Source organism: Parasteatoda tepidariorum, chromosome 2 (genome assembly GCF_982258835.1).
Source record: "Parasteatoda tepidariorum strain Cologne lab strain chromosome 2, Ptep-v5.0, whole genome shotgun sequence".
In the NCBI taxonomy this organism is placed as follows: domain Eukaryota; kingdom Metazoa; phylum Arthropoda; class Arachnida; order Araneae; family Theridiidae; genus Parasteatoda; species Parasteatoda tepidariorum.
The window spans coordinates 7,822,676-7,848,243 of NC_141756.1; the positions used below are offsets into that span (position 1 = coordinate 7,822,676).

A 25,568-nucleotide genomic window follows, 5' to 3' on the forward strand; every position below is an offset into this window, starting at 1 on the left:
TATTACTGAATGTAAGTACTTCATTTAGAACAGGCGAGATGTTTTTAGCTACCAAGTTTTCCCTATGCACAACTTTTCCCCATGCAATAACACATTGCACAAGAATTTCTGGATTCTCAACTTTCATCAATTTTAAGTAGCAATTTTTCTTGCTCATCATATTAGGAGCACCATCTGCAGCACAAGATGTTATATTTTTCATTGGTATATTATTGACATCTAAGTAGTTTTTTCTAGCTTATTATATAATATATTTGGAGGTAGTGGTGCTTTCTAATCTTTTACCGAACAACATTTCTTCAGCAAAATGCCCTTTATCAATATATTTTATGTAAGTTATCAATACTGCCAAACTGCCTATCAAAGTTGATTCATCCATTTGCACTGAGAATTTTCTTGTTTTTAGCTTGTCAACAAGTTGTTTTTCAATATCTTCACTCATTTCGTCTATTCTTCTGCTAACAGTATTGTTATTGAGTGGCATAGCTTCTACATCTTTTTCAATAACCGTTTTAAGAAATGCTGATATTGACGGTTTTATTTAATTCTCTTATAGTATGATTTCTTCCAAATTTAGCGATGAATAAAGAAATTTCATAACTAGCCTCAAGAGTATAATTATGAGTTGAAGTGTGAGCAGTAAATAAAGACTTTACTGTTGCATTGCAGTCATAAAAGACATACTATGGTATTGATTTCTATCACTGAATGTTGCGAAACACTACAGAAGTTGCGACGGGCCATTCAGATGCGAACAATTGCATTATTTAGCGAAATTTTAAAGCGTCTAGGGTTCTACACGGAGCCTGCCATATGCCACTGGGATGTTAGTTAACTTAACGAAGCCAAAAACCCAGTTTATATTTTGGTCTCATCAAACGAATTTATAATATTTATTGGCCGCAATTATTTAACAATTTGCTTTTTTTCTTTCAATTTTGGAACCGAAATCTAGCATAGTATTTAAATGGCCCGGAGCAAATGGGTAAAACTCTTGTCGAGTCCATTTTCGAATTTCCCCCCTTAATAATCAAATTACCCCCCAGTGGGGCGTGGGCCCCACGTTGGGAAACACTGTTCTAACTAATAGATAGTATTCTCTAATAAAAACCTACGTTGGATAAATTCTAAGAGTACTAAAATTGTTCGGTTATACTTAACCACATAAAAAATTTCAAAATAGCAAAACCTTATTTTCGTTGTTGTTAATTTACGTCGCACTAGAGCTGCACAATGGGCTATTGGCGACGGTCTGGGAAACGTCCCGGAGGATGATCCGAAGACATGCCATCACAATTTTGATCCTCTGCGGAGGGGATGGCACCCCCGCTTCGGTAGCCCGACGATCTGCGCGCGAAGTCAAGCACTTTACGGTAGCACAGTTACCGCACACCCTCGGTCCCTACGCAGACTGATCCAAGCGGTCACCCACCCGCACACTGACCGCAGCCAGTGATGCTTGACTTCGGTGATCTGCTGGGAACTGTGTCTTATCGATCAGTCCACTGCGGGACTCCTTATTTTCGGAATAGTGGTATTGAGCTTGACTTCTTATGATGGAGGTGGTTAGTTCAATCTTTGGTGTATAGTGGAGGTAGCATCATTGTAGTATTAAGCATAATTTTGGTCGTATCTGATGCACTTTCCCTGATTATGATTATCCCAGAAAAATAAAATCATTTAACCAAAATGCATTTATTATCTTTGTTAATCTTCTTATGAAGAATATGCCCATATTTTTAAAATCATAAAAAAAAGATGGTGCTTTGTGAAAGGGCTGTGAAGATTCGTTCCTCCCCTAAAGACTACTACAATAGCCTAGGTGTCAAATAGATTTTAAACTTAAAATTTCAATAAATAAATATTTTCTGAATTATGCAGTACCAAAAAAATGCTATTAATCACTGCCAAATATTGATAGTCTGTATTTACCACAATCAAGAAATAAGAACCACAATCCAAAATTCACACATATATTCAATTTTTATTAAATGTATGTAATTTAATTTTATAGAAACATTTTAAAAATCACGAAATAAATATATAGTTTCAGATAGCTTTCAAAATATTGTTTTACTAAAATTGCCGCCTCCCTATCCCTTCATATTGATCTTACGTCCTTGTTGGTTACGTTATCAAAGATAAATTATAAATGTGCAAACGTCCCGCAGTATACTGATCGCTAAGACACGGTTCCAAACAGATCACCGAAATCAAGCATCATTGGCTGCGGTCAGTGTGCGGGTGCGTGACTACTTGGATCAGTCTGCTTAGTGACTGAGGGTGTGCGGTATGGGTCTTTGTTAAACTGTTCTACCGTAAAGTGCTCGACTTCGCGCGCAGGTCGCCGGGCTACCGAAGCGGGGGAGCCATCCTCTCCGCAGAGGATCAAAATTGTGATGGCATGTCTTCGGATCATCCTCCAGGATGTTTCCCAGACCGTCGCCAATAGCCCATTGTGCAGCTCTAGTGCGACGTAAATTAACAACAACAACTACAAAAAACATGTAGATGTTTTCCCTGAGGGAGTTGCGAGTAATACCTTTCGAGTTGGTCCCTTTCTGTGATTTTATTTTCAGTTTCTCGCGGGCCGCTGCCCGGAAGTTGCCAATACTTGGCGATTATCCAGCCACAGATCACGATACGGAAATCTTCCCGTTATTTGACCCTTTCGCTAGGAGTGCCGTATTTATTCAGAATACACGCGATGACTTGTCTGCATGAACGCCGTCATCAGTCATATTTCTTCTATCTGAGTACGGCAGCTCTTTACAGGCTTTGGCTGCCTTTTAAAATTTATTGTACTGAATTAAACTACTAAGAATTTCATGAATTATCCTGAATAGCATTTTTATTTATAATACTTACGAAATTTCCAAATATATTGTTTTTCAAAACTTAATCATGAAAATCGGAACATCAACTTATCGAATGCAATGTGCACAATTTGCGGTGCTGGGCACCGTCGAGTGACGTCATTTAAGTGGAATGGACTGCCATAAACGAAAGAGTTTAATACTGTGTCCAAAATAAAAATATTTTAAAAAATGCAACTGCTGTTACATTTTTATTCAAATGAGCGGATTTTCTACATTCTAAGAGTCAATATTTGTGGTTCGTGAAAAATTGATTAATTAGTGCAAACGTTACTTTATAGTGCTGCGATTGATCTAGAAAAGACTAGATGGATTTATCTAGTCTTTTCTACATCAATCGCATTGATGAATGGAAAGTACGTTTTTCTTTATATTCTTTAAAATGATGTAAAAATGTGTAGACCTTCTAGCTCGAAATTTTTTCGATTATTATTAAATATGGCAGAAAAAACAGTTAAAAAATTTTTTCTTTTTTTTTTGCATGAAAGTATCTTTCGATAAACGAATTTTAAAATTGTGCACAAAAACTTTTTGATTACCCCCCAAATTTTGTGGGTCAGAAAACCAAATCAGTCGAAAAAAAGCATTTTTATTCAGATGAAGTGCGTTTTTGTGTCTGATTTCGTAACTTAAAATATCGTATACACTAATTAATTAGCATATTTGAGGTCACCTCTCGAACCTTTATGATGGAGTCCTAGATCGTGAACCGATTATTAGATCAAAGGTTATTTAATGTAGTTCGTTTATTCATTTATTACTATTTTTTTTTTTTTTTGCTCACTGTACATATATAAGATATGAGTAGTAAGTCATTGGAGTTTCTTTTTCATAAATAGCATTCGTATAAAGCTGAAATTTATTCAGCCATGGCCATTTTCCAGTTGCTTATTAATTACCTCTAGAGCTTTAGAAGATTTCTACAAAAAATATGTATCTTGAATTAAAAAGCAAAATATTTATTACCATCCATCAACCCTTTATTTATATATTTTTTTCTTAATGATTAAATTTCAATTAACCAGTTAATTATTTCGTTCTTAGAACAGTAGGTATGCCAACCGCTCAGCTTGCTGCAAAAGTTTTTTTTAAACTGGTAGCGAATTAAATTGTAAAATAAGGATAGTTACGCTTTAAAAGAGTAACCACAATTCAAATGCATAGTCTAGTCTTGTGGTTCTATCTGGGCACGTGGCCCCCATCCCATCAATCATAATCAAGATGAGCTGATGTGACAAGGGTGAAAATAATTTTAGTTTTGTTGAAACTGAATTTATTTATGACAATGAGAATCAATTTTATAACCGTAGTTGAACAGCCGACCCAATTTTGAGTTTAGAACTACCAATGTTCAAGCCCGAAGTCTTATAATTTTGAACCTAATCCAGAAGACAAGGTAACTCTTCGATCAAGTATTGGGAGAAATTTGTCTTCGTAGAGGACTTTTTTGATGGAACTACCCCGCATTTGCATTATATGGAGAGGAAAATCACAAAACCTCCCATGGTCAGCCTGACGGCAAGGGGGCATTAATCCATGATCCGTCTACCACTGAGGATCTTTCACGTCAATGTGAAGCAATTGAAGATATCTTGAGTTTTTGATAATTTTCTAGCTTTGTTTTTTTATCTCTCGGCAATCCTGTTTTTTTTTTCTAGTTTTCGTTTCTTTCCTTTTCTTTTTCCTTTTTCGGTTGTAACTTCACTTTTTTTTTATTATTTAAAATCATTTTTCTTTCTTTAGAATCACGTCTGGCAAGTCTACAAAATGGGCGCCTATCATTGAAGCGCTTTAAACAAGCCAACTGTTATTTCATATTTGTATCATTTCGAAGCGAATGAAGTTTTCAATCAAGCTTCATTACCGCTTCAGTTTTTTGGTATTATTAAATTAATGATGAACTTTTAATCTGTCTCTGATCTATTTTTTATTCTTTTTTCTATCTTTTATTTATCACTACCTCCATGTTTCATTTTTGCAATAAAAGTAGAATATTAATAATTATCAAAAAAATTAAGAATACGTTGCTTTCGGAAGCACTTACAAGTATGTGTAAAACTTCCCTTTTGTGTTATGCAAAATGTAGACATGCCTTTCCTTTCAGTTAAGGTAACTTAACTTTCCTTAGTATTTTTCTAGACTAAATTACAGAGTGTGTTTTCTTTTTTCGCTAATCATTTTCTACAAGAAGGGAACACCCCTATAAATGAAATGGCGCGAAGTAAACGTGTAACATAATATTTTGATGTCTAACAAACATTTTTAATACATTTTGAGACACTTATCTTTAATTACATGATTTATTTTACGAACTTTAGTTATTTCATAAAATTCGTTTTATGCTGCATAACATAAGGATTGCAGACATTGTGACATCTTCAGTAGGTTTAGAGCAATCGAAAAAGCATATTTATTCTCGTGAGGTAATGGGAACGCCGTCCAGAATTTCATTTTTTTTTACTATTTTCATTGCTTTGCTTATTTAATTCTGGGAATTGAAAATGCGCTGTAAAGATGTGTAATGGAGGAGAATTAAGAAAAATAATCCATCTGATTACTATACCCGTTATACAAGTTATAAGGAAAATTGAGATATAGGATCCATGTTATCATCCGCGACCTGCATATAGTTCTATTTTATTTCGTGATCAAATTAAACAAATATGTTTTCAAAGCAATATAAAAGCTTTTAAAATTTAAACACGTCAGACAGAAACTTAATTCGAGCTATCATTTACGATGTATATCATAGAATTATTCAAAAAGGGCTATACTTTCGTAGTCTTACTAGAATTCTAAACTTGGCGACATATTTCGATAAATAAGGAGAACATTCGTTCTTTAAAGAGAAGCGCATGTATCATTAGATTTGATTGGACCACTAAAATGGCATGTCTTATGCTGACATGCTCTTAACAAATCAAATGCGAGATAAATAATTTTTACTTATGTTTCGCTGTAGAAGAAAATCGTCTGCAAGAACAATATTTATTCTTTTATCGATTTCTTTTTCTTCAAATTCGAACAGAAATACGTTTATTTATTTTTTTTTTCGATATCATTTTGATTAATTCTTATTATTAGTTAGTTGATTATTGTTGTTAATAAAAAACCAAACAAAAAGGAGGCCGTGTAATATCTTTTCAAGAGTTCACGATGCTGATATATGTTCAAGCTGGGAGTTCGGCATCCACTTGATGCCAAACAGGCTCTCTCCATAGGAATGATAGTTATTGAAGTGAAACTTCTAATGCGACTTCCAACAAGGTTGCGTTAAACGTTTAACGCTACCATGGCAACGATCCTTGCAGGAGATTTTAATGTGAATTTCTCGTTACAACATTATTAACCTTCCTTAAAGGCAAATTTGGATTGGAAATGATAAATGGTAGGAATGATCCAACAGGGGGAACTACCATTGATGCAGTTTTTGCAAGAAATATTGAAAAAATTGAACTCAAGCATTTCGCATCTTACTTTAGTTATCATAATTCCATTGTAAATGTTATAGATTTGGATATTTCTCCACTCGAAAATGATAATTAAGAGATTCGATCAATTGTGAATTGTAAGCAATGTTAATAAAGTTTATCTAAAAGAAACAATATGATTTCACTAAAAATCAATTTCTACCCCTTCCTATTTTCATTTCCACATTACGAAGTTTCACTTCTTCCGCGCGGAGGGACTCTACGCACTATTGTTTTTCTTCACTTGCTACATAGTATTTTAACAATGCCGTTAAATTAATTGAGTTAATTTCAGGAGCAAGTTTAACACATATATTCTAGAAGTATATTTCGTTTAGCAAATGCGATAAATTTTAAAGTAGGCTTGCTTTTTCCTCGCTTGAATATTCATATCAGACCCTTAATATGCAACCTATTTTGACAAGGTTTTTTTAAAAAAAATTATATTAAAGGAATACAAACCCAAGTATTTTCCTTTATTTGTATACTGTAACAGCATAAGTTAACGGGATATATTTTAACTGTTTGGGACTGGAAGCCAAGTAAAATATTAGCTAACTAATTAAGCTCTGGACACTTAAAACAGGATAATCATGAGCACCGTACTTTGTGATATGCCAAGATTTTTTACATGCGTGATTAGCTCATGAACTTATTTTCCGCAAATCATTAACGCAAGAGAATGTATTTTTGGGCGTTGAATATAAATAAGAATGATCATTTTTACCTCGTTCAAAGTTTTACTTGATATTAAATAACGAGGTAGCACTTAGAATTAGGTAATTTAAATTAGATTAGTGTTATATGATATCTGATGATAATGGTTTGTCACTGGTTATAATGAGGTAATAAATACGTATTTTCTTACACATCATTGAGTTCTTTTCACACGAAACTAAATCTCGATTAATGGATCGAATGATTTAAGAAAATGACTTTCTTTCTGTTCCAGGAAATTTAATGGCAAGACTAGCTGAATACCCATACTTCGAAAGGGCAAAAAATAAAAATTAAATTTTGCGTTATTTTATTAAGTAACATGCGTGTTAAGCAACAACGTTCATCGCATCAAAGTAAAGATTAACTTTGTTCATTATTGATTTGTATCAGTTTGACATTATATGCTATTATTCTAACAGTATAAAACCTGTTACCATAATACCTATATTAGACAATAAACACCGTTTTTTTTTTTTATTAAATCGAGCTGCAAGCTCACGAACATCACTAATGTTATCTAAAACACATGAATAAATACAGTCTTCTACAGTTTAATTTCAAAGTCACAATTGCTAAACCAATGCGAAAGAAAATAATTTTTAGACGTCTCTCTCTCCAACGACCTTATCGATATTTTTTAATGATTTTTGGTATGGGGGGGGGGGCTATGATTCTCCCATTCTCTCTCTGTCTAAATTTCAGGATTAGCTGGCCCAAACGGTTCAAGAGTTATATAAAGGACACGCACTCTCGCATACGCATAAACTATTTCTTTTTGTAACATAGAACAATTGCGCTTTAAACAAGTGTATTTCGCTTGTTTTTTTAGCATTAATTCTATATATTGGTAACAGAAATTTTGCAACAGCTAAACAGTGAGAGGGCCAATTTCTGAAAATTATAAAGTACAATAGTATGGTACAATAGCAGAGCCGCGATGGCTCAGGGAAAAGAGCGTTCGTCTTTCAATGAGGTGAACCGGGTTCGAATCCCGACAATGGCTGGTCGACACGACTCTGCCTTCGGCTTCCACTGACCAGTGTGCTGGCGTGAAATATTCTCAGTGGTCGGCAGATCATGGGTTTGAGTCCAAGCAACTCAATTGTGGGTTAGTTCCATAAAAAAGAGTCCTTCACGAAGGCTAATTTCTCCTTTTACTTGTTCCAGGAGCTCCCTTATCTTCTGGATTGGGTTCAAAATTACAAGGCTACGTAGTTGAACATTAGTAGTCGTAAATACAAAAATTGGGTCGGCTGTTCAACGACTGTTATAAAGCAATACAAATAGTACTCAGGCTCATTTTTTTAAGCTTATTACCAAATTTGAGTAAATATAATTTTTTTTAGTATCAGTTACAAACCGATACTTAAACAACTAAGTATCAGTTACAAACTGATACTTAAACAACTAAGTATCAGTTACAAACCGATACTTAAACAACTAAGTATCAGTTACAAACTGACACTGAAACAACTAAGTATCAGTTACAAACTGATACTTAAACAACTAAGTGTCAATTACAAGAGCAAAAATGCTTAGTATTAGATGCATATTAATTTCAGGGAAGAATTTAAAAGATGCGAAAAATAATGAAGTAAAACTTCTAATACTTTTATCAAAGCTTAAAGTTTATATTGAAAAATAACGCTTACATTGAATTTTTGATTCGCTTAAATTGCAGGCTTCAAAATTATTTTGTTCTCAAAATTACACGAAAGTTGATTTAAATCGAATACAAAGTTACAAATATTTTGTTGAAAAACACTTTATTTAAGTATTTTCATTATTGTTACTTTCAATAAAGTAATGAAAATATTATAAACTAGGAGGCTCCGCCCCTGCTCGCTAACGCTCGCCGACCCCCGAGAATTGCTACGCAATCCTATATGGTTCACGCCGTGAACCATGGCTCCCTGCGCTTGCTCGCCAATGAACACAATGTTCTAGCACAAAGACATAGTATATTATCGTCAAAGACATAGTATTTTATCATCAAAGACATAGTATTCTACTTATGTAGAAGAATTCTATCAATGTTCTTATTGGCTTTTACAAAAGTATATTAGCTATTTAGATTGTACATGGTGAAAAAATCAAAACATTAGCTAAATGAGAAACTTATTAGCAAAATAAATTATCAAATATTGCAGTTATTCACCTAAATTCAACCAAATGTGTATAATAAATAAGTTAATGTTAGAAATTCTGAAAGTTTTAGAAAAAAATTTTATTATTTAAAAATATAAACTTTAAACCCTAAATTTTCCTTGTGAGATAATAACCCTCAAAAAGTCTTTCATTTTCAAGAACACAAAAATTTGTTTTATCGCCAAATGAAATATTTTTTGGTGATCAGCATTATTGAAATCGATTTCTATATTAATTAACATTTGTGCTAGAGTACATAACATTTCAGAACAAAATAAGGATGTTTTACAAACAATAAATTAAAATGCATGGCTTTTAGCATTACCCGAGAAATACCACGTGGAGGTCGCCATGCTGCATTTCTAATCGGGGAGTTTTGATTTTGGCAGTTCCCCTTGCCTACTGCCAATAGAAGTTTCAATTAAATTTTTTCCAAAAAACATTTTTTTCTGCAAAGCTCTAAGAAATTAGCACTAAGCATTTAGAATTTCTTTGAAAACACAATTATAGATTTGGCATCTTAGAGCAATCACTGAAAGGCTGTCAAATGACTTAACTTTTGACAGGCCAACATAAAGTTGTCCATGACTAAAAACTTGTTTAGTCAATACTAAACTGATTTTCTCAAAAGTCTGTCCTTGTGACTTATTTATGGAAGGCCAGCCTAATTAATTCCTAATTGAGTTTAAATTAAATATTATCATGTTTTTAAGGCATGAATCTGAATTGAATAACCTGATAATGTTCACTCTGGTTATTGTTTCCGTTTCTAAAAGCGCTATATGTTGAGCCACCTCATGTGACATTTGCCATGTGACATTTTTAGCAGCAATCATTGGTCGATTTTCTAACGTTGCCATTCGGGGAGTTGTAATGAGGCTTTTTTTTGGTGCCATGTAAGAGAAATATATATATGAATTCCCGGATCCATGCGGGGCGTAACTATCACAAGTTCATACATTCATAACATCTGAAAAAAGGAACTAAATTTAATACTAGGCAAAACATTTTTAGTTCATTTATTTTCTGATTATTTAGTTAGCTGGCAAAGAATTCTAACTGATTCAGTTCTTAAAATTATTTTGGAAATCAAACTGCAATTATTTAATCCTCTAAGCTCCATTTAAAAATCATTCAAATGAGATAAATTTGAAGAAAGAAAAAACACTTTCTTTTTCTTCTTAATTTAACACATTACGCAATGCAAATGACTCATAATTTTTGTCAAACTATAATAAAAACAAACAATTTAAAATAATTGGGTACTTGCTCATTCAAGAAGAAGATCATAATACTCAGACATGTGATTTATGACGTCAGCGCCAGCTGATCGCTTATAAGCAAAGTGGTTAATTTGAGCTATGTTTCTCCACATAAGTCAAAATGTTAATTAACGTGAAGTTGATTAAATACAGCGCCGTACTACGCATCGAATTTGTTTAAATATAATTCTTTCTCGTTTATGTCTTTTACTTAGATTTATCATTTGTTTATTTATGTATATTAATGTAACTGTGGTATATTTTTATTTTTTGTATCTGGCAACTTCGATGTATATTTAGTTTGCTTATGTCCCGCATGGCTTCATGTCTGTCTTAGTGTTTAGTAAGAAATATACAGTGAAGGAATCTTTGTGTAAGAATATAGAATGTTCCACTTAAGATAATTGATACTTGACGGGCTTGGCTTACTCGAAATAGAATGGAAATAACAGCTACTAACATAACCAAATGTCACGTTTCAACAACCAATCAGGATCGACATACCCACACTGCGTCACGTGCAGGTATCCCATTTATTATTCCTCTAAGTTCGATTTAAAAATCCTTTAACTGAGATAAATTTGAAAAAAAAAAAACATATTTTTTCACTTCTAAATTTAACATATTAGGCAATGCAAATGGTTCATAATTTTATCAAAAAAATTACTATGGAAGTAAATATAATTTATTATTAAGCATAAATATAACTTTATAATTGTAAAATAGTGACTAAAATGTCTTGATTGTAAAAAAAAAAAAAATTACCTTTCCCTGATGTTACCTTATAAAATAAGGTAACATTATTCGAATACTTTATAAGAAAAGGGATATCACTTTTAGTTTTAAGCTTTTAATTTTCAATGACAATCAAGCTTAAAAACGCAATAACAATGCAGAATTATTTTATGAAGGGTTTATAAATAAATATTACTAGTAAATGTCAATAAATAAGATATAAATAAATAATTTACTGGTAAAAACAATCACACATTTTATAAATTTTTATATTGGTGTCAGTCAAAGATATGACTGAAGATATCAAGATCATTTTTGTGAATTAAAGATATCGTAGAATATTTCAATTTAACTAAGAATGCAGTAAATGGTCGGACTACAAATGTCTTTTTTATGGTGCATGAAGATATAAAAAAAAGTATGGGGAATGGGTATAAAATGTAAGGAAAAACAATTTGTTGAAACGATGAAGATACCGTGCTTTTTGTACTGTATGAATGAGATGCGTTTTTTGAAAAAATTAAGGCGATAATAAATAATGATGAAACTGAATGATGGTATGAGTTCTTTGGTACTAATTTTTGTTATAGTCATTTTGATCAAAGAGCTTAACTAACCGATAAGTTCTTTGATACCTATGCCTCATTTTCCGTTTCAAATTTTCTCAACTTTTCCCAAAAGACAGACAATAAAAAAATAAAACTTAAAAATTATTTTTGTTCAAATTGAGTTTATCAGGCTAACGTTTTACACCACGAAAAGAATTTTATTTCAAATTTAGGATTAATTTATTTTAGTGAAACCAAACATAATTTTGACAACGTGTCAATATCGTCTTGCCAAATGACATATTGGCCCTAAATCACATTTTTTAAAATTATTTACAGCAAAACCATAACTATATCTGTAATTAATTATTAAGGTCAAGCATAAGGGCCATACTATAAGAAAATTGCATTAGAAAAACCATAGGTCTGTTGATTAATATTGTTTCTACTATAATAAAGTCTTCCGTTACAGCAATTTTCATATTTGTCTTGTTTTGTCGGAAGGCAGTTAATGACCTTGAAATATGTGCAAAATTTTAGCTCCGTATTACTTTAAGATCACTTTAAGCCAAGTTAAGATTCCTTTAGGTTTTACTCATTGATATGTATTCATAGAAATATATGTCTTTGTGGTTCACTGTTGGTAATAATTCTGACGGTCAAAGTTTTAGAAAATAGATTATGATTCAAAATTTTTTTGCTTGACCTTCGACCTTCAATACAAAGGTTCACTGAAAGTATTTATCTCTTGATAGTTGTTGTGAACGTGGTAGAACATAATGATCAATGTCGTAATTCATTTAATTTTCAAAAAGCAATGCCCTGTGTAAATTGATGCATTTTTCTCAGATTTCTGAAAAATCTTTTTTAACCATCCAAAATTTCAAAAAAAAAAAAAAAAAAAAATTTCTGAAAAAATAAAAAGCACTTGTCTAAAAGTTTTACATGCAGAATCCAGAAAATTTCAGGTCAGGAAATCAAAAATGTCGAACATGGAAAACCCGCCTGATTTGTCCAATTTTTTTTAAAAAGCAGACTGGCTCTTAATTGCAAAATCAGTTCACTTTCTGCACGGTCAAATTTACTTTATGCTAAAAAACAGGAATCCATAAGTAAACAATGTTCCTAGTGCAGAAAGTATGAAGCTTCTTTTAAAACTGATGACTCCGCATGCAGTTATATAAACAATTTCCTTTTTTTCGATCCTCTCTACAAGAAACAAGACCGAGGGATCCGCGAGGCATTTTACACCACACAATTTTGACAGGTCACCCACATCATTTCTGATTCTCGCCATGCTCTCAGGAATGCGAGCAGCGAAAATGGTGAAAGAAAACAACATCACTAAGGGAAATATTAAATTAACCCCGCTTTCAACTATATCGCTTGCAAGCAAAGTGTGGTTGATTAAAGAGATTGCCAGAGTGGTGTAAAGGCAAATGAAATTGCCAAACACCATAACAAAAGACGGTACTGACAAAACAGATTTTAGTTTCGAGATCAGTCGAATGATGTCGAAATACTTTTTCAGTGTCGTTACAACAAGTGCTGAATTAGGTTCAAAAGCTAAGGTGTTTAACTCTTGGCGATATTTCTCCAAAATCTGTCCACAATAGTACAGCAGCAAACAAAATTGGAATGTCACTAAACACGGCAAATAGACATTGATCACGTAGTATAGAGTGACACAGACGAAAATCACGCTAATTGCGATGTTTTTGTTAGCCAATCTATATCCATACGTGAACACAAAATCTAAATTGTTATGAGATAAAGATAAACTAATTGTAGCCAGCAGTAAAGGTAAGGCAAACAGTAATGCTGATAGTATAAATACAAAGTTGTATTTGAATTTTTGATTTCCTTTTAGGTTTGATTGTATACTCTCTTTGGTTTCGAATACCTTCTCATTTTTCGTGAATCTCCTGATGCGTAAAATTACATTTACTAAGCCTTTCCTAGATAACATACAAGCATGCCAGAGGCAAAACGAAGACACATAGATAAACACATATGCCACGCCAAGTTTTTTGTCAAAGTGAAAACGCAATTCAGAGATGGCTACAGAAGTCAGATATATACCTGATACATTTATCAAAATTACATGAATGTATGAGAGGTACAACAGAAATCTTAAATGGAAAATACGAAAATTTTTTCCGTTCAATACAAATATTGTCCATAGAGTGGGCTCCGTCAAAATTAGCAGCCTTATTTTCTTCCATGTATTAGTTGACTTTAATGTCATTTTACAAAAATGTGATATAATTTACTATCTTTTTTGAACTGAGAATATGGCCGTAAAGAATGCTCAATTAAATGATGAAACTCGAAACATTAAAATTATTAAAATCCAAAACAAATATTTTTCATAGACTTCTCTTACATTAAAAATTAGAATGGGCTCTGTTAAAATTAGCAGTCTTATCTTCTTCCATGCATTAATTGTCTCTAACGTCATTTTACAAGCACATGATATAATTTAATATCTTTTTCGAACTGAGAATATGGCCATAAAGAATGCTTAACAGAATGATGAAACTCGAAATATTAAAATTATTAAAATCCAAAACAAATATTTTTCATAGACTTCTCTTACATTAAAAATTAGAATGGGCTCTGTTAAAATTAGCAGTCTTATCATTTTTCCATGCATTAATTGTCTTTAACGTCATTTTACAAACACATGATATAATTTAATATCTTTTTTGAACTGAGAATATGGTCGTAAAGAATGATCAATAAAATAACGAAACTCGAAACATTAAAATCCAAAACAAATATTCACAGACCTCTCTTACATTAACAATCTAATATAAGACCAATTTTCTGTGAGTTATCTTCCTTTATGTATTCAAGATGTATTTTGCTATAGTTTTTGAATCATTATATGAAGACATTCGCTGCCGAACTTTTAAAGAAGAAATGCCACAAATATTTTTCTTCGAGCAAAAATTGCACATTCAGGGGAAATTAAAACCAATATCCTGTTGCAATATTTTGATGTCAAAATCAAAATATTTATCCTTTTTTTCCCCCTTATATTTCGAAGCACAAATCTTTTATGGTATTTAGTTTAAAAAAACCAAGAAAATATTTGCTTAAATCTTATGGATTGTACAGTTTCTAAAAGTGAAAATTATCACTTTCATTCCTTTTAGGACATTTTTCTTTTATTTTACGAATGTATAATCTATATAATTGCATAATATATAATTGTTATCTCCAGCTAAGTCATTCTAAAATATTTTCCATATTTTCTTGATTACCAAGCAATAAAAGATCACTTATTTACTGTTTAAAGAACATCTTTGATAAGGCAGATACCAGGAGCAAATTTAATTACTTGCACTTATACGACGTTGTTTGTTTATAATGTGATATGCAAGCTAAAAAAATAGTAAAATTACATCTAAATTATTCTTCCTTAACTATTTCATGATTGAAATGTTATTACTTAAGAAAATAGTTTTTCAAAATATTTTTATAAGACGAAATGATTAAAATTCATATACACACAAAGTGAATATTGGAAACTTTTTGGTTTTTAATGCGAGTAGTAAATTGTAAATAATTTATTTCACAGAGTTTCTTTGGCAACAAAACTATGTGTTATTTTTACAACGACGATAGCTGAAAATGAGGAAATCAATATAATTAATAATGCAAGAAACGGAATGAAGTATTAACTTTTCGCCAAGTGGCTTTCTTTAGAATTTCAAAGTAATGTAATATAAAAAAGAGTTATTTTTTGTTGCTGCTTTTATTGTACTTTATGAATAAATATGACTAGAATTAAGTGGTATTATTTATTTCTTTAGAACTTAAATTTCAAATACACTTAATAACTATAATTGTTTGTTGAACGATGCCTATTATTTTGAAGTTATTCTAAATATTTCGATTTTCCTCTACGCATACAACATTATAATGAAATATATAATATTCAATTGGATTTTGAAAATATTAGTAAATAAATTTTCCGATTAATTTTTTATTACGCTGAAACTTTGAATACGTTTTTAGGTTTTACAAATTTTAATTTTTCAACAATCTGTTGAAATATTTCAAATAGTACAAAAGATGCATTTTTCTAAATATAATGCTATAGTTTGCGTTCGGGAAATTGAAAAATACATTTTAAATCTTATGTAAAATTTAAAAAAAACTTAAGTAAAAGGAAAAACTACAATCAATTTAAATTAATAGCGACAAATTAAAATGTAAGTGGTACTTATATTCAAGATAAATTGAAAGCTTTTAGCTTGTGATATTTTTATTTATAGTAACAAAAATAGCAAATGTGAATTATTTAAACATTTTGAAATTTTTCTTTTTGAATATTTACGGAAAGTTTTCTGTGTACTCAGTAAGAGATAATTCGGCACTAAAAGTATTCAACCGTTTTTAAAAGATTTCAAAAATGTATTCCTGACTCATCTTTTCTTATAATTATCCGCTTATATTATCACCTATTTCTTTAAATGGAAATTCTGCTAAAATTATCGTACTCTATGGCAATTACATTTCTGGTAAAAAAAAATAGCCAACAACAACATAATTTTGGTTAATAATGAAATATATATATACAGTATTTGAACCATTCATTTGGTAATTTTTTCGTTCATATATTAAGAGTTTACCGGATATTCTGGTTTCCGAAATTATAGTTCTTATTACTACACATTTTGAAGACGTACGCAACTGAAAAGTGAACTTAACCGATTAAATGGTTTTTATCCTATGCTATAAAGTATCTTGACAAAATTACCAAATTTTACTACACTTACCAAATTTTATTAAATCTTATAGGACCATATTTGATTGTTAATTTTTCCAAAACCACTATCCGAGTGGTTCGATAAAAATTAACAAGCTTTTTGGGATTCCCAAAGAGCCAAAAAAAAGGCGATTTTTACCATGATATAATTCACAAAGGATAAATCTATGCTTATTAAGTACTAGACAAAGTACTAGAACCGTGGTGGCTCAGGGGATAGAGTGTTCGTCTTCCAATAAAGTGAACCGGGTTAATGCCAGTGATAGCTGGTCAATACGGATTCCGCACCCGACCACAGTGCTGACATAAAAAAATATCCTCAGTTGTAGTGGATCAAGGGTTAGAGTCCTTTAGACGTGAGGCTAACCAGTGGGAGATTTTCGTGATTTTCCTCTCCATGTAACGCAAATGCTGGTAAGTTCCATCAAAGAGTTCTCCACAAAGGCAAATTTCCAGGAGTTTCCTTGTCTTCTGGATTGGTTCAAAATTACAAGGCTGTGGAGTTGAACATTAGTAGTCGTAAGCCCAAAATTGGGTCTGCTGTTCGACGACGGTTTTGATACACAGAGTACAAGTATAATATTTAGTAAATATGCTAAAAATTCTAAAAGTATCAAGCTAAAAAACGAAACCAGTAAAGTTGCTGGAATATATTGAAAATCTTATGCACCCAATTCACACGAGTACAGTTTCTTTTAGGAGCAAAACCTTTTTTGTAATTAGAAACATTTTCAGTAAAAGCATTTCAGGAATAAATCAGGAACCTAAAGTTCTGGCTGAGTTGTATTCCTTCAAGCCAATTTTAAGTGAGTAAAAATATTATTTAAACTTAAATCTAATGTATATCTTATTTAAGAAAAAGAAACATTACGAAAAGTTATTGAGGTAGTGAAATATCAAAGCTATTTGAGGGCCCAAGAAAATTGAGTGGAGGTTAAAGGCAGCTACCATAAACATCTTTATATTTCATCTCGGAATTACACTGATTTCGATAATTTTAGTTTTAACTTTCTTCATTAGTGATTTGTCAACAGATGGTGTTTGTCAACAATGAAGATACCAAGTTTAGAATACAAGCGATGGCTGGTTTATACGAAATCTGCACCCGGCTTGCACGGGCCACATTGCGGACGTAAAATATCCTTAATGGTAGAAAGGTAACCGGTTATAGTCCCCTTACCGTAAGGCTAACTGCGGGAGGTTTCCGTTTTTTTCCTTTCCATGTAAATCAAAAAGTCCATCAAAGGTCCATATCCATCAAAAATTCCTCCACAAATGCAAATTTCTCCCAATACTTGATCCAGGAGTTCACTTGTCTTCTGAATTGGGTTCAAATTACAAGGTTACTCAGTTGAACATTAAGAGTCGTAAACTCAAAATGGGGACTGCTGTTCAATGACGGTTATAATATAAAATATAAAACAAAATAGTCTTTCGTTAGATTTTGATAAAGTTGCTTTAAAAATAGTTTTTCGACTCATAATATGCATAGTTTTTTTCCATTATTTTCAAGTATTTGAAAGCATATATTAAGGGTAACTACTATGTCACATACCGTTGATAGTTTAGCTTTTAAATCAATATTATTGAATCTCAGAACACGAAAATCAAATCATTAGATCAAAAGTTATTTAGAATGATAATTATATTTTATTGTTACGAGCTCATTGCAATGTCTCTCATTACGTCATAAAATGATCTATTCCATTATGCATCATTGCAACAGATTTGAAGTTTAAATCAAGTTTGAATTAAGATTCAATTTGCTACACTAACGACATTATATTTGGCAAGATTTTTCAAGATTGCAATGATTGACAAGATTGCAATAAAATTAATATCACAACCCTAATGCCGGGACTTTTAAGAATAAATGAATATATGAAAATCCGTTTATTAGATGAAAAGATATTCTGCATAGCATGCTATTTTTTGACTCTCAATAATGTCACATAATTTGCTAAATAATGTATATTCTACAACATTGTACAATATGAATATATTGCGCAATATCATATATTATTTTATATTCTACTACATATTGTATCGAAGGCTACTTTCAAATTGCATTCACATATTTGCAAATTGTATAGTATATTAATTTTTTGAAGGAAAAAAAACGTAAAACAACATAATTGTAGCTGAGAAGTGTTCGATTTTTTCCTGAAATAGAATAATAGGATATTTTAATTTTTTGCAGGACAATATTTATTCTGCTCTCATAGAAAAATGAATTTTGGTGTGGGAGATAAAAGTGGGAAGATAACATCCATGGAGAGTTTGAAATTCCCATTATTGCATGTTCTGGGTAACGTAAGTATCCTATTTTCACTCTATTTTTAACATTCTCTTAAAACAATAGTTGAAATCTATTTTATTTATGGAGTATGTAAAATTTAAATTACATTGTTGCAATATTAAATTTTAACATTACAATATTAAATTTTAACATTACAATATTAAATTTTAACATTACAATATTAAATTTTAAATTATTATTGTTGATTTTAATTGCAATACCATTTAAGGCTATTTGTAAACCATTATAAAATAATGTTTTAGATATCTCTTCAAACATAATTTATCAGATTGTTTTATTTTATTAATAATATATAATATTGCTTTTTCTTAAAAAAATGTAATTATTCATTAATACGTTTTGTATTGGATAGTTTGTATATTTTACTCGTATGCAGGGAGTTCTGGATTGTATACAGGGCGTTCTTAGTGTATACTTAAAAAAAATTTTTTTTTGCATGGAAGCAATTTTTTTTTGTATAATTGTGAGGGAGCAGCCGGAGGATCTGGGTCTAAACTATAGTAGAATCACCAATGATTTAATTAGAACTTTGTTGTAGCGTAAATGGAAAATTGAATAGACAATTAAGAAGCATATTCATTTATTAAACCGAATTTTTAACAACATCCAAAACAATTTTTTACTTTTTCAAAAAGCCAGTCTTGTTCTGCTCTAAAATAAATTAAATTAGAAAGAAAATTTGCACGTGACGTTTTTGATATTGGCGTTGCATTTTTATTGCTTCACAATCTTTCGTGCTTTTGTCAACGTCGCTAAATTTTATTCTTAAGAGTCCTGACATTAGGGTTGTGATATTAATTTTGCAGCACATTTTGGAAAATCTTGTCAAAAATAAGATCGTTAAATGTAGCAAATTAATATATAAATGGGAGAGACTGTAAAAAAACTATAGAAAAGATGCTATACGTCAATCACAGCAAAAGGGTAATTAACGAAATACACAAACAGATTATTTTTAGAATAAAATTGAACTGCTTTCCTTATAATTATTCTTCCCAATAGAGGTCATTAGGCATGCAAATTAGTAATTTTTTTACAGCAACCTCGTGATCTTTATTTAAAATACTTGGGTTTCCACACTGTTGTAATAGCTAGAATGTTTAATGAGTGCATTGAACCAATTGGGTATACTATAGCCTACGTCACAGGTTGTGTTATTCCTACTAAATTTAACCCATGAACGGCATTTTCTGCGAGCCTAACTTCAAGCCACAAATAAACAAACGAAGTGTTTGATCGTTTAAATAGCTGCCACCAGATTTTATTGCATTATAAAGAAAAGTAATTGATATTCGATTTTTGATTAATAATTGATTTATGTGGATAGTTGCATTTATGTGGATAGTGGCATAGAATTTAGCATTGCGTCATGGTAAATGTTATTCCTACAAAGTGGAAGTAGTTGTGTTTTTTTATATTATACCCAATTGATTTAATTCTAATAACAAAATAAAATGCTTTATTAAGTACTGATAATCAAATTTTTAGCTTATGGCCATCTCAAACTTACAACTGCGACTCCCTTAAAATAAATGAATATTACTCTCTCTCTCTGTCTCTCTGAAAAGATCTCTGAACACATCTCTTACATCCAATACTAAACAATTCTATCGTACTTACTTGATTGGAAAACTTATTCACTTCAAAAATATGTAAATTGGAAATAACAGTTGGCATGTTTCAAGCGCCCAAAAACGAGCATTCATTTTCAAGACTGGTCAGAAGTGAAGGAGAAGAAACAAAAGTGATTTGAAATAAGAAACGTAAAGTTATCAACAGAAAATAAGAAAACAAAAATTAGAAACAAAACTATAAATACCTCAGTAGCCGAGGGAGAAAAAAAGATGAAAAATAAAACAAAAAGAACCACAGTGGCTGAGAGGGGCAAATTAGGGCAAAAGGAATTTTCGCGTGCTAGGGAGAGGTGGTGATTAACAAGAAAAACCGTTAATGTCGTTAACGAGGGAATTAGAAATCATTGGAATAAAGCAAGATTCCAAGGCATCAAGATGATCTGATGTGTCTGGGATGGAAATAATTTTAGCTTTGTTGAAATTGAGTTTTTAATTGGGGTTTTCGGTTTAACTTTTATAGTTTAAACTTTTAAAAATTGTTTTTTAAATAATACTTCTCGAATCAAAAAAGTTTAAATCTAAGGCGTTTAAATTTATTTTGAATTTCAGTTTTAATGTTAAGTTCTGCAAAACTTCTGAGGATTTCATGATTTCCCTCTCATTCACTCACAATAAAAGGATAATTTTATTCCTATAGAAATGTTTGTATTAACATTTCTGTTCCTTATTACAGTCAAAAAGTATAAACTTTTCCTAGTATTGTCACAGTTTTTGTTAGTTGCTATTTCTAACGATCCTATTTATATTTTTACTTTAATATAGATTTGTCAAATACATTCTAAGATTTTATTCTATTTTTGCTGTCCCGCAGTGAATTGATGGTAAAGACACGGTTCCCAGTAGAACACCGAAGTCAAGCATCACTGGCTGCGGTCAGTAAGCGAGAGGGTGATCTCTTTGATCAGCCTGCGTTGCGCGATATCGTTCCTCGTTAGCTGTTCTAAAGTGAAGAGCTGGGCTTCGCTCGTTGGCCGCCCAGCTACCAAAGCGGAGGAGCCATTCTCTTTGCAGGAGATCAAAATTGTAATGGTATGTCTTCGAATCATATTCAGGGATGTTTCCCAGAGAATCGCCAATAGTCCATTGTGCAGCCCTAGTGGGACGTAAATAAAGTACCTACCTACTTATCTAATTCTTGCTTTTCTTAAATTAAAAATTGTATCATACACACGATTACGAAAAGGTTTATTTAGCACTTTTGAATTGAGCTTATTTTACCTTTTTTTATACTACAATAATATTGAAATTAGAAGTTTTTTTTCCAGGTATATGGCATTTATGAAAGATATATGATTCATTTTTATCATAAAGTGAAAATTCTTAGACAATCGGAAATTCAGTGCTGGAATAAGAGATGAACCGACGAGTACCGCAAATCGCTGTCCGACAATTTTCTGAATGTCGTTTCCCGGCTTCTTTTCACTCCCACTCAGTTTTGAAAACTACAAAGAGAAAACAATCTACTAAATCTCGAGCAGCGAAAACTCGAAACCGTCGATGCAAGGCAAATGCCAGAGAAAGGAACAGAATGCACAGTCTGAACGCTGCTTTGGACAAGCTAAGAGACTACATACCTGTCCGCAGTAAGTCCCAAAAGCTATCGAAGATCGAAACTTTAAGACTTGCCAGAAATTACATCATAGCCTTGTCAGAGACACTGAATAACGACGACATGAACACTGTACTTTTTGCCAGGATACTCTCGAGACAAATGTCCCAGGCCACCAGCAGTTTGATAGCGAGTACTTTTGAGGTACCCAGTAGCAGTTTGAGCACCAGATATATGACTTCAAATCAGCACCTACAGGATGGAAGTCTCAAGTACAATCAAACAAGTGCTACTGTTGAAATCGACAGTTCTAATGATGATTATATGCCTTGCAGTTCTTTAAAAAATCAATTCGAAAGTTCTCTTTTACCATCCATTGATAGCTTGTTTGAAGCAAAAATATCCAACATTGCTATTACCTCAGAGAGTTCAAATATGACCATTCCATCAGAAATGGAAAATATTCAGGATTCAGATTGCCTTGGAATGATGAAGCCAATAAATCAAGAAGAAGTACTGGCACACTTGACGCAGTCTCAAGAAGACCTCTATCTCCCAGAAATAAACAATATTACTCAATTCAGCTTCGATGATTGAGATATAAAAAGTTTGAAATTAATTAAATCAAAACCTGAAATTTTATTTAGCACCATAAGTGATGACTAACTTAGCGGTACCATTATTTAAATTTGAAATATACGCAGCACATTAGCTTATTATATTTCATTTATATTACTACAAGCATAACTTACAAATTTGCACAGACTGACTTGGAGCTCTATAGTTAGTAAGGGTGTCAAAAAATTAACGCAAAGATTTAAATTTGCAGCTATTTTCACAGTAAATTGTTGGCAACCCTGAAAAAAGCAAAACAATTTGACAGCTGAGAGTTTAGGGTTTGTAAAAATGGAGCTTTATACGATGCAACAACTTGTTTTCATTATTGAACAATGCTTCAAAAATAATTCTGTCATTTCCTAGTCGTGTATTCTCTCGTTTCGAAGTCTCAGAATTGGCCCCCTAGATCATGTGATTTAACACCATTATATTTCTTCTTATGGAGTTATTTGAAGGTAAAGGTCTATGTCAACAAGCCCACAACCACATGTGCATTACAAGAGGAAATTAAACACTGCATCAACGAAATTCAGCCACAATTATGCAAAAAGGTCATGAAAAATTTCGACAAAAGAGTGCGTATGTGCCAGCAGATCCGTGGATGCCATTTGCCCGATGTTTTATTCCATAAATAACCCTATGATTCAATGAAAAAATTACAATCTAAAGACTAAAAACTGTGTTTTCTATTTAATTCAAACCTTGCGTTAATTTTGGGACACCCTTAAACTTACAATTCCACACAATTTCATTTATTGTACTGAACAATGAAAGTTTCGCAATTTAACTTGCTGCACTAAACATAACCTACGTAGTTTGACTTGTACTAATTATTAGTAGTAATACTTGTACTAATTATTAGTAGTATTACTTGCACTAATTTTTAACAGTATTACTACTAATAGTAATTTACTTCTCTAGATTCACTTAATATACTAAAAGTTGCTCAGTTTGACATTCTGCAATACTTAATTTTGCCCTTTGACTTATTGCATTAAATATACGAAGTACAATTTGACTTGTTTAATTTTTATCATTTCTGGTTACATATTACTAATTCTTAGTTTAAGAATTATTTTAAAATAGCTGTATTTATTATAAAATAATAACTGCATTCATTATGCATTTATGCATTCGTTGTAATAAATCTTGAGACAAACAAACTCGAAAAAGTTTGAGTTTAAGATAAAAATACTACAAAAAAAAACGTATGATCCTCTTTTTTTTAATTGAAAAACAAGTCATGAAATATCCTAAATTTGTTTATGGTAGCGTCATGAAATACGAACGCATGTTGGTAACTAGATAAAAATCGGCAGGAAGGATGATTAAAGGAATATTTTACTCTCTTATGAAGAGAACCTTTACATTTTTAATAATGTTTTTTATTCTGTTTGAATTTAAGTGAGAGTGACTTAATACTTTCTTCATGTCCCTGCCTTTTTTAAACTCTTTAATTTCATTTATGCATATAAAATAAACTAAGAAAGGTGTGTAATTGAAGATTACACACTCAGAAACAAAAAAGATGACTTTATAAAGTTTACGAAAATTTATTAGAAAAAACGCACACATTGAAAAATTATTTATTTTGATTTGGTTGTAAATGTTAATTATTTTTTGAAATTTTTTCGATTAAAAAGAAATTATTTCAGTAATAATTTGTTAGAATTTTACTAAACGCATTGCATACGGATTGTTCCTTAATGGTCGCTCCAAATATATAACTTTACAATTTTAGTCAAAAATAAAGTAATTATTAAAGATCGCAAATTAAGCGTCAATAACACAAAAACATAAACGACATCTCACTCCCATTCAGGAAAGCGGGACTGAAAACATCATTTTTAACTGCTGAGGGAAACAGAAAGTGATTAAGATGAATAATGCAAAACGCTTCATCGGGCAATAAAACATGGTTTAATGTTTCTCATACTTCCTTCATCAATAGTAGTTCTACAATATGAGATAACAGTTTTTTTTTCTCACCTGCTTTAATAATTACTTGCTACTCTAAATGTTTAAATCTTATTTTAATTTCATTTTTGACAAGGATTCTAAAAATATATATTGGGGACGATCATTACAGAACTTTGTCTGGAAAAAAATATCAGACTATTTAAAAAAAGAAAAAGGAAAAAGAAAGGATGATATCTTGTACTTATGACTCTTTTTTTCCACGCTTTCCATATTTTGCAAGAAACATTGTAAAAAAAATTAAACTTTGTATAAATCATTCGCAGTTCCGTTAGTACAAAACTCATGCATAGTTATAAGGACTGTTTCAAATTATCCATATTTTTGTGTAATATATCTAAGATGCATGTTATGGAAATATTGCATTATGTAATGTATTTTTTTAATATTTCCCGTCCAAGATTTTTATTGAGTGGGACAATACTCTGTAAAATATTAAAATAATTTAGATATGAGGTTTGGTTCTCATTATGCGATCAGATGCTGATTTCGATTTTCAAATTATAAGGAAAAAGTAGTAAAATAATCAACTATTTCAATGTTTAATCACAATAAGTGAAGTAAGAAATAAATATCATTAAAAAATTGTACTATTTTTAGTCTTATAATAAATTTGCTACTTTTAAGTTTTTTTTTGTATAGAACTCTCTTGCTAGTGCCTTCTTATAAACTATTATTGTTTAGTCAGTGGCTTCAAATTAACTAGTTTTTAAAAAAATAAAATGTTTCATATATTTGGCCAATATTTAGTTTACCATTTAAATAATATTCTAATTCCTGAAAAATATCTTTATGCATACTTAAAAAAACAAAAATTTAATAACACTTTTGCGGATTTTTAAGACAATTTTTTTACAATTTAGGCTACCAATATTCATATCCGTAGCCTTGCAATTTTGAACCCAATCCAAGAAACAAAGGATCAAGTATT

At 31.3% G+C, this 25,568-nt stretch overlaps 1 protein-coding gene across 1 annotated transcript; it reads left to right on the plus strand.

The window, feature by feature from the left end:
* Positions 1–18,763: 18,763 nt before the first annotated feature.
* Positions 18,764–25,240, plus strand: LOC107453329 (uncharacterized). Its single transcript, XM_016070107.4, has 2 exons — positions 18,764–18,852; positions 21,759–25,240. Exon 2 carries the CDS (start codon positions 21,848–21,850, stop codon positions 22,637–22,639), a length of 792 nt encoding a protein of 263 aa, XP_015925593.2. The 5' UTR covers positions 18,764–18,852; positions 21,759–21,847; the 3' UTR covers positions 22,640–25,240.
* Positions 25,241–25,568: the final 328 nt, after the last annotated feature.